The sequence below is a fragment of the Electrona antarctica genome (genome assembly GCF_951216825.1).
Source record: "Electrona antarctica genome assembly, chromosome: 11".
In the NCBI taxonomy this organism is placed as follows: domain Eukaryota; kingdom Metazoa; phylum Chordata; class Actinopteri; order Myctophiformes; family Myctophidae; genus Electrona; species Electrona antarctica.
Window position 1 is genome coordinate 769896 of NC_136792.1, and position 16215 is coordinate 786110.

The 16215-nt window shown below is 43.8% G+C and overlaps 1 protein-coding gene across 1 annotated transcript; it reads left to right on the top strand.

The window, feature by feature from the left end:
• Positions 1 to 1465: 1465 nt before the first annotated feature.
• On the top strand, positions 1466 to 9150 carry LOC306932967 (extracellular calcium-sensing receptor-like; the record flags this gene model as incomplete). Its single annotated transcript, XM_079514938.1, has 8 exons — positions 1466 to 1578; positions 1927 to 2119; positions 5977 to 6193; positions 6415 to 6563; positions 6815 to 7084; positions 7709 to 7936; positions 8025 to 8148; positions 8237 to 9150. The coding sequence occupies 8 exons, from the start codon at positions 1466 to 1468 to the stop codon at positions 9148 to 9150; spliced, it is 2208 nt and encodes a 735-aa protein (XP_079371064.1).
• Positions 9151 to 16215: the final 7065 nt, after the last annotated feature.

A 16215-nucleotide genomic window follows, 5' to 3' on the forward strand; every position in this document is an offset into this window, starting at 1 on the left:
TATAGTTCCAAACATAGGAACTATCCCATTGAGATATAATGAGCACTTCCGCATTCCATTGTTACAATGGGAGTCAACGCTAGTGCCGCCACTCTCTTACTAGATTACGCTGAATGCCGCTCTGATTGGCCGAAATTCACATCAGCTGTTAAAAGTCAAGTCAAAGTTGCAAGTCCACAATGACTCACGGATGGACGCGCTGTGAGCTTGTAGATCTGCTATTTTTGATGCGCAAGACCTTTCTACGGCGCAGCATAGCATGTTACGTTGTTGAAAATGTTTGTTCAGTTGGAGAGTGGAGAGTAGACGGAGGAGGAGGAATGAACGATGCGATAATTTTCATACAACCCTAAATGTTCAACAACAAGTTACAACCACAGTTCCTTTGTTTTTTAGAAGGAGCTACAAGCTAGGAGGGGGTTATGATTACATACTAGGCTTGCTAGCTAGCAGGCTTGCCAGGCTATGAATCAGATGATCAACTCCTTCACTCCACCGACTATTATAACTATGATCGCGCGGCATAGCTGTTTGTTTTTAATAATGCCGCACGCCTGCACTTTTGTTGGATAAGCATGAAGAAAGATTAATAAGAAAAATAATCATGAAATCACGGGAAGAGCTACTGTAGTTTGACTGTCACCAAACTGGATATTATTGGGCAGAGTGAGGAGGGAGTCGAGGGACTCCTGCTATACTACTCTACCGGACGAAACGACGACACGTCTCCAATCTAACTTGTTGAACAAACTACAGTAATAAACTCACCAATAGTAAAAGTATTTACACACTGTAGTTGTCCCCATTGAGCGTATGAGCCTATGAGGCATATGCTGTTTGAAAATCTGTCTTAAATGCTGCCAGTGCCACCGCCGCACACCGCACCTACACGAGTGACGGTGACGGCAAAACCCACGTACAGTCGGCTTGTATATGATATGAAAACAATCAGCCAGGAATGGATTAGTACTTAAGTTGGAGAACTACCAACACAACCACAGAGCTCACAGCTGCATGTCTGCTGTAAAAAAAATAAAAATATTAACGATTACCCGATTTTTGATTTACAGTGTCGACTACCGTTTTGCTATTCGACTAGTCGACTAATCGATTTTTATGTTAATGCCCTACAGTATAGTACAGTGAATCTACTTTGTTACCTTCCATCACTGATACCTATGTATGTTAAGCCCTGCCTCTGTGTGTGCCTAAAGGCCCAGATCGGTGTTGTGAAAGATGACGTAATGTCGTCATCTGGCACAGGGGACGGCACTGCACTGTGTATAAAACAACTGGACAATGGATGGTGAAGGTGGGGGGGGTTGTTAGACAGAGGAGGACAGTCATGAGGGCTTCTTTAGACATACCACTGTTTTCATACTTGATGATGTTCTCTTCCTTCTCTCCTTTGTCTTCATCCTCTTCCTCGTCTTGTGAGTTACATGCACCGTTTAATCCTGGCAGAATGTACAAGGCTGGAGATGTGCTTCTGGGTGGTTTGTTTCCATTCCACCTGGGCTCTGTGTTCCCTGAGCTGACGTTCACACAGTCCAAGGAACAGAAGCCCTCCTGCAGTCGGTGAGTATCACGAATAGCCAGCAAGGCAACAACAACCTTGTTTTGATGTATAGAAACATGATTAGTTGATGTGTATATTTCTACAAAGATATAGGCTGTCGGGTGGAAACCTTCTCAGAACATGTGTTTGGATGGATCTAGGGTAGTTATTATTTAGTCACAAGCACTTTCACTTAAATATTTTCTTCAAAAATAGCACAACATTTTTTTAGCAAGTAAGTAAGTAAGTAATTTATTAAACAAAAACAGAACGTTTAAATATGGAGATACAAGGTTTCTGCCCGACAGCAATGATATTCAAGGCTACAGTGTAATTGTGTGTGTTAGTTTTTACATTCCAGGGTTCAGATGGGCACAGATCATGGCTTTTGCCATCAGTGAGATCAACAGAGACCCCAGCCTGCTCCCCAATGTGACTCTGGGATACCGTTGCTATGACACCTGTTTAACGGCCGGAGTTGCAGTCCCTGCAGCGTTGTCGCTGATCAGTGGGAGAGAGGAGCAGTTTACACTGGATCAGAGCTGTGTTGGGTCGCCTCCAGTACTTGGAATTGTGGGTCCTAGTACCTCAAAAAGTTCTATTACCGTCTCTAGAATATTAGGTGTATACAGAGTGCCCATGGTAAGTTTCCTATCCCCTTTCACCATAGCCTATTTTATTTAATTTTGCTTACTTGGCTATTTCCAAATCTATAATATGATAATAAATGTGGTCTTTTTGCCGTTTGAAAGACATAGATCATAATCGTTGCTGTCGAGAAGAAACCTTGTCTCCATATTTCAATGTAATGCTTTTTTAATGCCCTATTTCTTCATTATGCTAGTGTTAGACAAAAGTATCAAACACAGCCGATCAACAAGGTCACAGTGTGACATGTTCTGAGCTTGTAGGCTGCTATTTTTCTTTCTTGTTCTGTCTTTTTCCCCCCTTTGTTTTAAGTGAAAGTGTTAAGTAACTGCCCTTGGCCTGTGAAGGTCTGTTGGTTCATATGGTACAGAGTCAATCACCTCTGTACAATTGGAGCCTGCCCTTAAAGACAAGGCAGGTAAACTAAACAGACCTACAGATTAGGGTTTAATATTTTCCCGGATTTGGCTCATTTTAATTCCCGGGAATTTGCGGACCTTTTCCCGGGCTCCCGCGGGAATTCCCGTCAGAAAAAAAAGAAAAAAAGTGCCCACCAAAATGCATTTATATGTATAGATACTTCATATGTTCAATAGAATAGTGATATTTTTTGGTTTAAAACGTTTTATTTGAACGAAATATGAACATATAGCCTAGCCTACAATAAAAGTATTACATTAAAATATTAATAATGTTATTAGGCCTACAACGCTATTCAGAAAAAGGGACACAGGAGTTTGCACTAATGTGACTAAGCACGGGGAAAAAAATAAACGACCTCCCGTCTTTCACATAGATACCTTAGCTATGGTCTTTCACCTTTTGAGCATGCAGTGGGTCCCCTTCTCCGCTGCAGAGAATGTGATCATCCCGCTTTGTACTGCTTTCGATTGGGTGTTAAATTAGCCAGCACGTCCAGTGCACAGCACACTGATTATTAGCGAGAGAGAGAGAGAGAGGGGGAGAGGGAGAGAGAGAGAGGGAGAGAGAGAGACGCTGCGTGCTGGTGGTTATTATAAAACAAAGTGTAGCCTACTCATCTTTGTTTGTGTTCCGTTTCACGTTATTGCTGCACACATGCAGGCAAAAGCAAAAAGTGACAATGTCCATCACAGAGAAAGGAAACTCCTCGCTCCGTCCGTAAAACACACAATTCTCACAGAGTGACTGATTAGGCTAATGATTGACAGGTGCAGCAGCTTTGGGAGCGTGCCTGAAGATGTCTGACTGCATGTCAGACATTCATATTTTGCTAAAGTGTATATAAACTCTGTAGGCCCTATCTGATTAATTGCGGGAGGATGCAGGATTTGCGGGGTCCCACTGATTTCATCTTGACCGGCCGTGCCTGCCCGTCCGCAGGTAGGCTATTTAAATACCGCCCGCGCCGCCAACATTTACGTTGGGTCCCGCTGGCTCCAGTTCCCATTGCAGCCCTCGAGTGTAATCCATAATTCCATATAAATATCATCAAACATGTTTGAAAATTATGGGAGGGTTCAGATTGGACATTTGATCACTCATAGATAAGGGGAAAGAACGCGCACTGTATGAAAACCCCTTTAGTGTCATTTTTTCCCTACAAGAAAAAAAAACTCCGGGACGACGGGTCCCGAAGAAATTTCCGGGCGGGAAATTGCGTGCCCTATGCCCGGGAGACCCGAAATCCCGGGATCCCGGCATTAAACCCTACTACAGATGTGCTTCCAACTCTTTACACTTTACTGATCTTTTCTTGAAGGTTTCTGAAAATGCATGTATTCCCTGCAGGTTTATGTTAATGCTACTGCTTTGCTACTGAGTAGAAGTGTCCAGCAGAGGAACAATATATATTCAGGAGAATTTACATATAACACATTGACAATGCCCCCTTACTGAACGGTTCTGTTTCTGACAATGCACTGCATTCTACTGAATTTCCAATGGCAGGACATGTAAAGTTCTCAAACAGCACATCCGAATCTCTCTGGCCAGCATCCTCTCCACAGTATTTGAAAGAATCATGTTTGTACATCTGGAAATGTTCGTCTTTACTGCAGATAACCAGTTCAGATTAAAAAAGAAACCTGGGCACAGTGTTATGCATTTTTGCAATTAAGGAAATGATTGCCAGCTACAGTAGGCTATTTCCACTATCTTCCTATGCTACATTGAAACTTATTGAGCAGGATAAAACAAACGGTTTCAGAAGCTGCTTGTGGCATATCTAAGCACATTATGCATATACATGGATGATCTATTGTGAATTAAATAAGTGCAATATAGGCTGTCTTATAGGTAACTATCATTAATCACCTTATGCACGCTTATGACCTGGTCATTCTAAATCCCCACAGTGGAGGGTTAAAAGCAGCTATTGGGGGTATATGGGGGTGCCATACCTTTGGTTGCTTTGAATGCCAGCATCAGAGTTTTGTACTCTGTGCGGGCAGCGACCGGGAGCCAATAGATGGAGAGGAGAAGGGGGGAGACGTGTGAGAATTTTGGCTGGTTGAAGACCAAAATGAGGCTTCATTAAAACAATGTGAAGAGAACATAAAATGAACAGATTATCAGGTGATAAAGTAAGTGGTTAATACTAAGTTGACATCAGGCCATACAACCTTTTACAATACAATAAATATTATATTTTCATTGTTGGCCGCAGATACATTAAGCAGGGGCCGCGGGTTGAGTAGCACTGCCCTGAGGGTACCAGACGCACTGTTGAATACCTATGATCTAGTACGTTACAGAATAGATATTTTGTATTTGTTTTAATTCTGTTTTTCCAGATAAGTTACTATGCTGGTTGTTCCTGTCTGAGCGACCGGACTCAGTTCCCATCCTTCTTCAGAACAATGCCAAGTTTTGTCTTCCAGGTGAACTTCTATAACAATAGATGTGTTGGTATCTAATAGTTCATGTTTCACAAACTGGAATACTCTAACCCATGGGGTGGGCAACTTTGATGTAGGAGAGGGCCACTATATTTCTACACTCACTCCAGAGGGCCACTATATTTCCACACTCACTCCAGAGGGCCACTATATTTCTACACTCACTCCAGAGGGCCACTGTATTTCCACACTCACTCCAGAGGGCCACTGTATTTCCACACTTACTCCAGAGGGCCACTGTATTTCCACACTCACTCCAGAGGGCCACTGTATTTCCACACTCACTCCAGAGGGCCACTATATTTCCACACTCACTCCAGAGGGCCACTGTATTTCCACACTCACTCCAGAGGGCCACTGTATTTCCACACTCACTCCAGAGGGCCACATTGCATATACTGTTGGGTAGAAATATCTTATCTCCATTCTAGCTCAACACGCGTTGCACTGCGACACATTTTGAGTTTGGGATCTTCTATTTTAGCTAATTATTAAAAGACTCCTGAATTATTATTTGCTATTTTTGCTAAGATTAATTGGAATCCTGAAAAGTAGGCCTAACATTTTTATTTAATTTCAAATGCATTTATTTATACTTATGTTAACTTAAATTAAACGTATACTTAAATTCAAATACATTGGACATAAAAAGACAATTGAAATTGTAATTATGCTACTAATCTTGACCATTATAGATGTAATTAAAGCGGGTCATGTTTTCATGTTTGGAATTGTAACAGCTGAAATATAACAATAATATAACAGTATTCCAATATTACCTGCAGGCCACATAAGTGAACACGGGGCCGCATGTGGCCCCTGGGCCGCCGTTTGCCCATGTACTGTATGATCTAACCTAAGTACATTTCCGTCCATTCTTCATCCACTCAGGTGCGAGCTATGCTCCAGACTATGAGGTGGTTCGAGTGGACGTGGGTAGGACTGTTGTTCAGTGATGATGATGCTGGCCGTGACGCCGCCCAATTGTTCCAGTCTGGCCTGGACCAGTCTGGTCTGGGTTGTGTGGCTTATTCAGAGGCTCTGCCCTTCCACAATGACCTGGATAAACTCCAGAGGATTGTCTCTGTGATGAAGACGTCCACAGCTCGTGTGGTCATTGTGTTTGGATACGGGCCCTATATTCATAATGTCTTGGATGAGGTTTGTGTTACGATACATCTGTGGAGGATGTTAATTTAGGCATTTGTAATTAGAAGAATCTAAAATGAGAATGTATTGAAAGAAAGACATTTAATTTCTTTTGAAACGATGAACAGGTGGTTAAGCAGAATGTGACAGGTCTGCAATGGATCTTACCTGCCACTTCAGGTTGGTGGGAAGACAGTTATCTCCAGTCTCCTCACTACCTGCCGTACCTCAGAGGCACCCTGGGTTTTGCCATCCGTCGTGGAGAGATACCAGGTTTCAAGGACTTCCTGTTAAAAATACGTCCTGACAATGACCATGAGGATAACATAGTATAGTACAGTATTTTTGTTTAATTTTATTGTATATTTATTTAATTGTATGTCTTTAAATGTCTCAATGAATTTAATACACAGGACCACAACAGACACAAGCCCTTAGGACATGTTGTGTTGTACTTTTTGCACCATTGTATAATTGTACCACTGTAGTATCTGCAAACTGTGAATGAAGTGAATAATCAATAGATTCATCAATTAATTGTATTTACCGGTATTCTTATGAATTAATTGTGTTCTTTCAGGTGAGGCAGTTTTGGGAACACACATTTCAGTGTACATTTTCACCCCTTCCACCAGAGTGGGTGGACGCTGGTGGAAGGGTGTGTACTGGACAAGAGGACCTGGCAGAAACTACCCTGTTGGATGTGTCTGACCACAGGGGAAATTACAATGTGTACAAGGCGGTGTATGCTCTGGCCCTCGCCCTCCATGACATGTTGCAGTGTGTGCCAGGAAGAGGGCCTTTCCCTGGGCACAGCTGTGCCACTTTGCAGACAATACAGCCATGGCAGGTGGGATATTAATTCAGTTAACCTGTAGGATTATTCTTATTTATTGTTTATTTGCACATTTAAAAACAACACATTTGAAAAAACAACACATTGTTGGGTTGTGCAGGTGAGACTTAGAAAACCATGTGGGGTTTATAAAGTTAGACCGGCAGCTGCCGGAGTAGGTAATTTGGCGCTGGTGGATGGCGCGGTGGCACTCGCACTCTCTCCTACATTGAAGAGGCTGACTCTTGAAGGTGGTCTGTATAGGGGGCAGGTGGTAATCACATGTTCTTCTGAAGGTGGTCTGTATAGGGGGTTAGGTGGTAATCACATGTTCTTCTGAAGGTGGTCTGTATAGGGGGCAGGTGGTAATCACATGTTCTTCTGAAGGTGGTCTGTATAGGGGGTTAGGTGGTAATCACATGTTCTTCTGAAGGTGCTCTGTATAGGGGGCAAGTGGTAATCACATGTAATTAGTAATGAGGCTGGTGGTGTAAGATAGCAACTCAGCAACAGGAACACCCCTTGCACAATGCTTAAATCCCCAAATAGTGTGTAGCGTGACTTGGGCACATAATACGATCCTTAAGTATGTTTTTAAATTCTCTTGCTCTTCATGATTCTGCTCATCACCATTTCTAGCTTCTCTATTACCTGGAAAAGGTCAACTTCACCACATCTGGTGGTGATCTTGTATACTTTGATGAGAATGGTGATGCTTTACCAATATTCGATATATTGAACTGGGCGTGGCTCCCTGATGGAAGCACAAAGATTCACAACGTAGGTGTGGTCAAGAAGACAGCCTCCGGAGATGAAGAATTCACCCTCGATGAAGACAGAATCTTCTGGAACTTTCAATCCGCAAAAGTAATTTCAGCTTTCTAAATTTTTTAATTGAGCTCATGATGTGAATGAAATTTATATTTAACCTGATCATTTGTACTTTCCTCTGCAGCCTCCTCGGTCGGTGTGCAGTGAGAGCTGTTCTCCTGGAACCCGTGTGGCCAGAAGGAAAGGAGAACCTGTCTGCTGCTACGACTGCATTGCTTGTTCTGAGGGAGAGTTCAGCAATGAGACTGGTAGGGTTACATAATGTAGCTACAGTATATGTACAGAAGGTTATAAGAAGATACGTGTCTGTCCCTTTAATCTTGTCCTATTTGTTAGACTCTACAGATTGCACCAGTTGTCCAGAGGACTTCTGGTCCAGTCCCCAGCGTGACCACTGTGTCCCTAAGAGCATTGAGTTCCTGTCCTACCATGAGTCCCTGGGAATCTCCTTAACAACCATCTCACTGCTAGGAACATTTGTCTGTGCTATTGTCCTAGGGATCTTTGTTTATCATAAAGAGACGCCCATGGTCCGCGCCAACAACTCAGAACTCAGCTTCCAACTCTTGCTTTCACTCAAACTATGTTTCTTGTGCTCACTCCTGTTCATTGGTCGGCCCAGACTCTGGACTTGTCAGCTGAGGCATGCAGTATTTGGGATCAGCTTTGTGCTGTGTGTCTCCTGCATCCTGGTAAAGACTATGGTGGTGCTGGCTGTGTTCAAGGCCTCCAAGCCTGGTGGTGCAGACATCATGAAGTGGTTTGGTGCTATACAGCAGAGAGGAACAGTTCTGATTCTTACTTCAATCCAGGCAATAATCTGCATAGTCTGGCTTGTGTCTGCCTCACCAACTCCTCATAAAAACACACAATACTATTCTGAAAAGATAGTCTATGAGTGCAATGTTGGATCAACAGTTGGTTTTGCGGTGTTACTAGGTTATATTGGTTTACTAGCACTCTTCAGTTTCCTCCTAGCATTCATGGTAAGGAATCTTCCAGACAACTTCAATGAAGCCAAGTTAATTACTTTCAGCATGTTGATATTCTGTGCCGTGTGGATAGCCTTCATACCAGCATATATCAGCTCTCCTGGCAAATATGCAGATGTAGTGGAGGTGTTTGCTATTTTAGCATCTAGTTTTGGAATTTTGCTGGCGCTGTTTGGACCAAAGTGTTATATGATCATTTTGAAACCTGAGAAAAACACAAAGAAGTCCATCATGGGTCGAGGTGCCACCAAGACGTAGAATCACAAATTAAATGTCAAAACAGATTATTTGTGTGTATTTTACATGTATATGGATATATCGGATTCCTGATGGTAGAAATTGATAGTAGATTAAGTAGAAGATTCAATTACTACTACTACTACTACTACTACTACTACTACTACTACTACTACTACTAATATTGAGTTTAAAATAATTAACTGGAAAATAATGTATATATTTTGTAATGTGAAATAAATTGCCTGTCATATATATATATATTGCTGATAACCTTGTTAGTAATATAGTCCGTTTTCTACCATATTAAACTACATCTAGTCAGAGATACAAAAATGGTAAATGGTAAATGGTGCATTTATATAGCGCCTTTATCCAAGGCGCTTTACATAGATTGTGCATTACATTCACCCATTCACACACACATTCATACACTGATTGCGGCGGAAGCCATGCAAGGTACCAACCAGCACATCGGGAGCAATTTGGGGTTCAGTGTCTTGCCCAAGGACACTTCGACATGTAGACAGGAGGAGCCGGGATTCGAACCGCCGACCCATGGATCATTGGATGACCTGCTCTACCTCTTGAGCCACAGTCGCCCACATCTATTATCTGGGATAAAGGAGAAGTTGATTACCCTCCCCTTAAGGTGGCCTTACACTAGCCGATAATCGGGCATTTTTGACGCTCGGGGGGTGCCCGACCGCTCAAAGCGCAAATACTAAGTATGCACAGTAAGATGCAAATTATGTATCAGTTTCAGGGCCGATTCATACTCCTATTTTACCGCTGTTTCGGCGCTGTAGTGCCGAAATGATTTCGGCTCGTCAGAAATTTTCAGTAGCACCGAAGAGCCGACTTTAGGACGGTACCTCAAATGACGTCACATTGTAGGCTCTACAGAGCCGAACCGACTTTTATTCAGCTCTAAAATATGAGTATGAATCGGCCCTTAAATTGGCAAATATAGCCTTTGTGTCAAACAGCATTACTTTGTGAAGGCCTCTGGTTTCAATGGGTTAAAGCTGCTTTGATTAATATTTTCAAAAACATATTTCAAAACATACAAGAGATATTATTATTATAAAAAGATAAAGACAGTTTGGACATACACAGTTTCCACCCGGCAGTGTTGATATGTAGAATGTGAGAAAATGTTTAAATAGTTCACCTTTTCCCCACTGTTGATGATCACTGTTGCTGTGTTTATGTGAATGCATTTTATGTAGTATTTTAATGCATCTGTGTAATTTATGTAATGTATGCACGCACGCACGCATGCACACACACACACACACACACTGCAGGTCACAAAACCTAGCCTAGTGACTGCACAAACACCCACATCTGTCACATCATTGTAGACAGGGAAACTGGACATCAGGATTAAAGGCATGTTGTCAAATAAACGATAACCTCAGCTAACTTGCCAAGGCATTGAACCATGTGATATTTAATTGGTGTTATTGCAATGTTTCAACCTTGTGTTATTTAAATTGCCTCTAAGGCCTGGGTTAATTAAATAACATCATTGTGTGTGTGTGTGTGTGTGTGTGTGTGCGTGCGTGCGTGCGTGCGTGCGTGCGTGCGTGCGTGCGTGCGTGCGTGACATCACTCAACTAAGGTACATTTGGGACACAGATGGTGAGTTGAAGATGCCTTGGGCTTTACTCTTGTTTTCCACCTGAGAAGTGGGTGGGAGGACTGACCACTGCTCTGATTAACAACTTCAGAGCTGAACAGTTTTTATGGTGCCCAAATTTTCCACGTGCCACTGACCGGCAACCTGCCACTGACCGGCAACCTGCCACTGACCGGCAACCTTCCTCTGACCGGCCACCTGCCTCTGACCGGCAACCTGCCACTGACCGGCAACCTGCCTCTGACCGACAACCTGCCACTGACCGGCAACCTGCCACTGACCGGCAACCTTTCTCTGACCACCAACCTGCCACTGACCGGCAACCTGCCACTGACCACCAACCTGCCACTGACCGGCAACTTGCCACTGACCACCAACCTGCCACTGACCGGCAACCTGCCACTGACCACCAACCTGCCACTGACCGGCAACCTGCCACTGACCGGCAACCTGCCACTGACCGGCAACCTGCCTCCGACCAGCAACCTGCCACTGACCGGCAACCTGCCACTGACCACCAACCTGCCTCTGACCACCAACCTGCCACTGACCACCAACCTGCCACTGACCACCAACCTGCCACTGACCGGCAACCTGCCACTGACCACCAACCTGCCACTGACCGGCAACCTGCCACTGACCGGCAACCTGCCACTGACCACCAACCTGCCACTGACCACCAACCTGCCACTGACCGGCAACCTGCCACTGACCGGCAACCTGCCACTGACCGGCAACCTGCCACTGACCACCAACCTGCCACTGACCGGCAACCTGCCACTGACCACCAACCTGCCACTGACCACCAACCTGCCACTGACCACCAACCTGCCACTGACCGGCAACCTGCCACTGACCGGCAACCTGCCACGGACCACCAACCTGCCACTGACCACCAACCTGCCACTGACCACCAACCTGCCACTGACCACCAACCTGCCACTGACCGGCAACTTGCCACTGACCACCAACCTGCCCCTGACCACCAACCTTCCACTGACCACCAACCTGCCACTGACCACCAACCTGCCACTGACCGGCAACCTTCCACTGACCGGCAACCTGCCACTGACCAGCAACCTGCCACTGACCGGCAACCTGCCACTGACCACCAACCTGCCCCTGACCACCAACCTGCCACTGACCGGCAACCTGCCACTGACCACCAACCTGCCCCTGACCACCAACCTGCCCCTGACCACCAACCTGCCACTGACCACCAACCTGCCACTGACCGGCATCTGATTGGCATCAAAATATACATAATGTACCAAAAGTAAAAGTAGCCTACTCATTATATAGAATATGAAATGAAAAAAAATCTTTTGAAAATAGCTGATCTACAAGCTCACAATGCGTCGCAATCGGCTATTTTCAAATGGCCGAAATGTATATAAGGCTGAAGTGGTTATTGTATGTTTTGTAATAATAATCAAAATCAACAAAGTAACTTAAGTTTCCAAATAAATGTAGAAGAGTAAAAGTACAATATTGGAATTGGAGATGTAGTGGAGTAGAAGTAAAAGCATTGGAAATGACAAATGCTCAAGTGAAATACAAATACCTCAAAATTGAACTTAAGTACAGTACTTCAGTGAATGCCTCTGTGTGTGCCTAAAGGCCCAGATCGGTGTTGTGAAAGATTACGTAATGTCGTCATCTGGCACAGGGGACGGCACTGCACTGTGTATAAAACCTAACAACTGGACAATGGATGGTGAAGGTGGGGGGGTTGTTAGACAGAGGAGGACAGTCATGAGGGCTTCTTTAGACATACCACTGTTTTCATACTTGATGATGTTCTCTTCCTTCTCTCCTTTGACTTCATCCTCGTCCTCTTCTTGTGAGTTACAGGCACCGTTTAATCCTGGCAGAATGTACAAGGCTGGAGATGTGCTTCTGGGTGGTTTGTTTCCATTCCACCTGGGCTCTGTGTTCCCTGAGCTGACGTTCACACAGTCCAAGGAGCAGAAGCCCTCCTGCAGTCGGTGAGTATCACGAATAGCCAGCCAGACAACACCAACCTTGTTTTGATGTATAGAAACATGATTAGTTGATGTGTATATTTCTACAAAGATATAGGCTGTCGGGTGGAAACCTTCTGTGTTTGGATGGATCTAGGGTAGCACTTTCACTTAAATATTTTCTTCAAAAAATTTGTTTTATTAAGTAAGTAATTTATTAAACAAAAACAGAACGTTTAAATATGGAGATACAAGGTTTCTGCCCGACAGCAATGATATTCAAGGCTACAGTGTAATTGTGTGTGTTAGTTTTATAGTCAAGGCGTTCAGATTGCCACAGATCATGGCTTTTGCCATCAGTGAGATCAACAGAGACCCCAGCCTGCTCCCCAATGTGACTCTGGGATACCGTTGCTATGACACCTGTTTAACGGCCGGAGTTGCAGTCTCTGCAGCGCTGTCACTGATCAGTGGGAGAGAGGAGCAGTTTACACTGGATCAGAGCTGTGTTGGGTCTCCTCCAGTACTTGGAATTGTGGGTCCTAGTACCTCAAAAAGTTCTATTGCCATCTCTAGAATATTAGGTGTATACAGAGTGCCCATGGTAAGTTTCCTATCCCCTTTCACCATAGCCTATTTTATTTAATTTTGCTTTGCTTTGCTTGGTGTTTTTGCCGTTTGAAAGACATAGAACATAATCGTTGCTGTCGAGAAGAAACCTTGTCTCCATATTTCAACTTGTACTGCTTTTTTAATGCCCTATTTCTTCATTATGCGTGTTAGACAAAAGTATCAAACACAGCCGATCAACAAGGTCACAGTGTGACATGTTCTGAGCTTGTAGGCTGCTATTTTTCTTTCTTCTGTCTTTGTTTCCTTTTTGTTTTAAGTGAAAGTGGTAAGAAACTGCCCTTGGCCTGTGTTTTACAGGTCTGTTGGTTCATATGGTACAGAGTCAATCATCTCTGTACAAATAGGGCTCCAATTTCGTCTCCGACTTTACCCGCAGCGCGGCCCACAATTCAGCCGCTGCCCGAAAATTACTAATATAGGAGCTTTCTCTGTCCCTTAAATGGTATTTTCGTCCAGCATCACCCGCTATCTTTTTTGCCGACACCAGTATTTGCGCCTAGAGGTGTGGTCATGGGCGTGCTGGCACGCTTTCCAGCTTTTTCCTAAATTGCTATTTTGGTCAAACACATTTGGGAAAGCGATTTTAAAAGCACCCGTAAACCGTATGCCAAATTAGTTTGGTAAAGAGCGGCGCGCCTCAATGGAGATGTCCGCGTAGTGCAGGGCAGGCTGCGTCATCTCTCCTTATTCTCCTATGCATCTCTAGGCTATGAAGCAATATAGCACTAACGGGCAACGCATAAGGGATCTATTAAAGGCAATGGCACGTGGACTGGTGATTGGTTAAATTTGGATTAATTATTGTAACGCCCAAACCACACCTATGCATAATATAACGGGTAACGGAGGTGTTTAAGGGATTTAGACAGGTAACCAAAATACCAACTTTAGTGGGGGAACACCCTTTCCCCACTCCTAAATCCCCAAATAGTGGCTTTAGAAAGATGAGACAAAAATGGAGCCCTTAGAGCCTGTCATTGACAATGCCCCATTATTGAACTGTTCTGTTTCTGACAATGCACTGCATTCTACTGAACTGTTCTGTTTCTGACAATGCACTGCATTCTACTGAATTGCCAATGGCAGGACATGTAAAGTTCTCAAACAGCACATCCGAATCTGGCCAGCATCCTCTCCACAGTATTGGAAAGAATCATGTTTATCTGGAAATGTTTGTCTTTACTGCAGATAACCAGTTCAGATTTAAAAAGAAACCCGTCACAGTGTTGTGCATTTTTGCAATTAAGGAAATTATTGCCAGCTACAGTAGGCTATTTCCACTATCTTCCTATGCTACATTGAAACTTATTGAGCTTTTGACAGGATAAACCAAACGATGATCTATTGTGAATTAAATAAGTGCAATACAGGCTGTCTTATAGGTAACTATCATTAATCACCTTGGTCCTCATTCACAACGCCGTTTACGCCAGAGTGTAACGGAAGCGTATACAGATACTAAATATCATCGTATTTCTCTGTCCGATCACGCTGCGATTTGCTCCCGTCTTATTCAGGGAAGCTGGTGTAATCACTTCATTTGTGCGGATCGCAGAGTGTAGCCTTTACCGCATTTTTCCCAAGCGATTCGCCTGGTGTCGCCTGGTTAGAACGCCCATCCCACACCATATAGGGCAACAGGAAATATCGAAATACGTCATCATAGCCTGCACCGGGCTTTAAATTATATACAACAGCCGCAATGAGCTTGTAGAGCAGTTCATTTTGACAGGCGGGTCTCTGCAAACAGCGCAAGTTTTGTATATAATTATAAACGAAACTTGCCAACTTGGCACGCATTGCTTCACTCCTTGTTAAATGTCAGGACGTTAATAAGTTAACTGATGTTACAGTTACTTTCACATAATGAGAAAGAAGTTAATTTGTACTGTTCACCACACAACCAAATGCTATATTAAAACTCGGCAATGATAAAAGGCCCTATTGATTAGTCTACTACTGCGGTGATTGATTCCCTGCCCTGCACAGTCGGATTTGGAAAGCAAATATATGGACATGCATGGACACAGGACATATTTTCTTTCTTTTTTTTCTTGTGGGATTTGGACTTAAGGCTATATTTCATCCGATCCAACTACGTTGTATGTTTCCTCAGCTGCAGGTAAGAGTTGGCTATTCTGTGTGGCGTCCGCATGTGATCAATATACATATTATAAATTAATACCACGACGCAAATGGAGGCAGATAGTTGCTTGCAGCAAAGGCATTTAGGCCTACGTGAAACTTTAATTGGCTGAGTCTTTGTCAACATGCTGATCAGCGAGTTACAGTGGTAATAATAATCATCATCAACAGCCTTTCTTGTCTGTCTGTCCGTCATGTTTGTGAACAAGCGCGAGTGGAGGTGAGCTGGCTTAAAACTATGATATGACTGGCCGACTTTCAAACGCGCTGATGCCATTCATTCAAATAGGCTAATGTGGTCTTCTATTTTTTTATGTAGGGCTAATCCCCCCCCCCCCCCCCCCCCCCCCACACACACACACACACACGCACCGACAGTCAGACTGACTCAAAGGAGCTCCATAACGTTAAATAGGCCTATACTGCAGACATTACTACACTAAACAACGTTGGATTCGTACAGTGCAGAATGCAGATAAGTGTATGTTCTTATTATAATTGTGAGTTTGTTTTTTAACATGCAGCGCGAGTCCGCGAGACTGCGAGAGCCGATCTACAAGCTCACAACGCGTTGCACTGCGAGTAGAAAGCTGTCAAGTGAGCAGCGCAATCGCGCATGCTAGAAATATCCTAATAAATAAAAAAGGTGTCGGGCTTGCAGGGGCAGTTTCTGTATGGCACTCTAGGCTAACCTGCCTC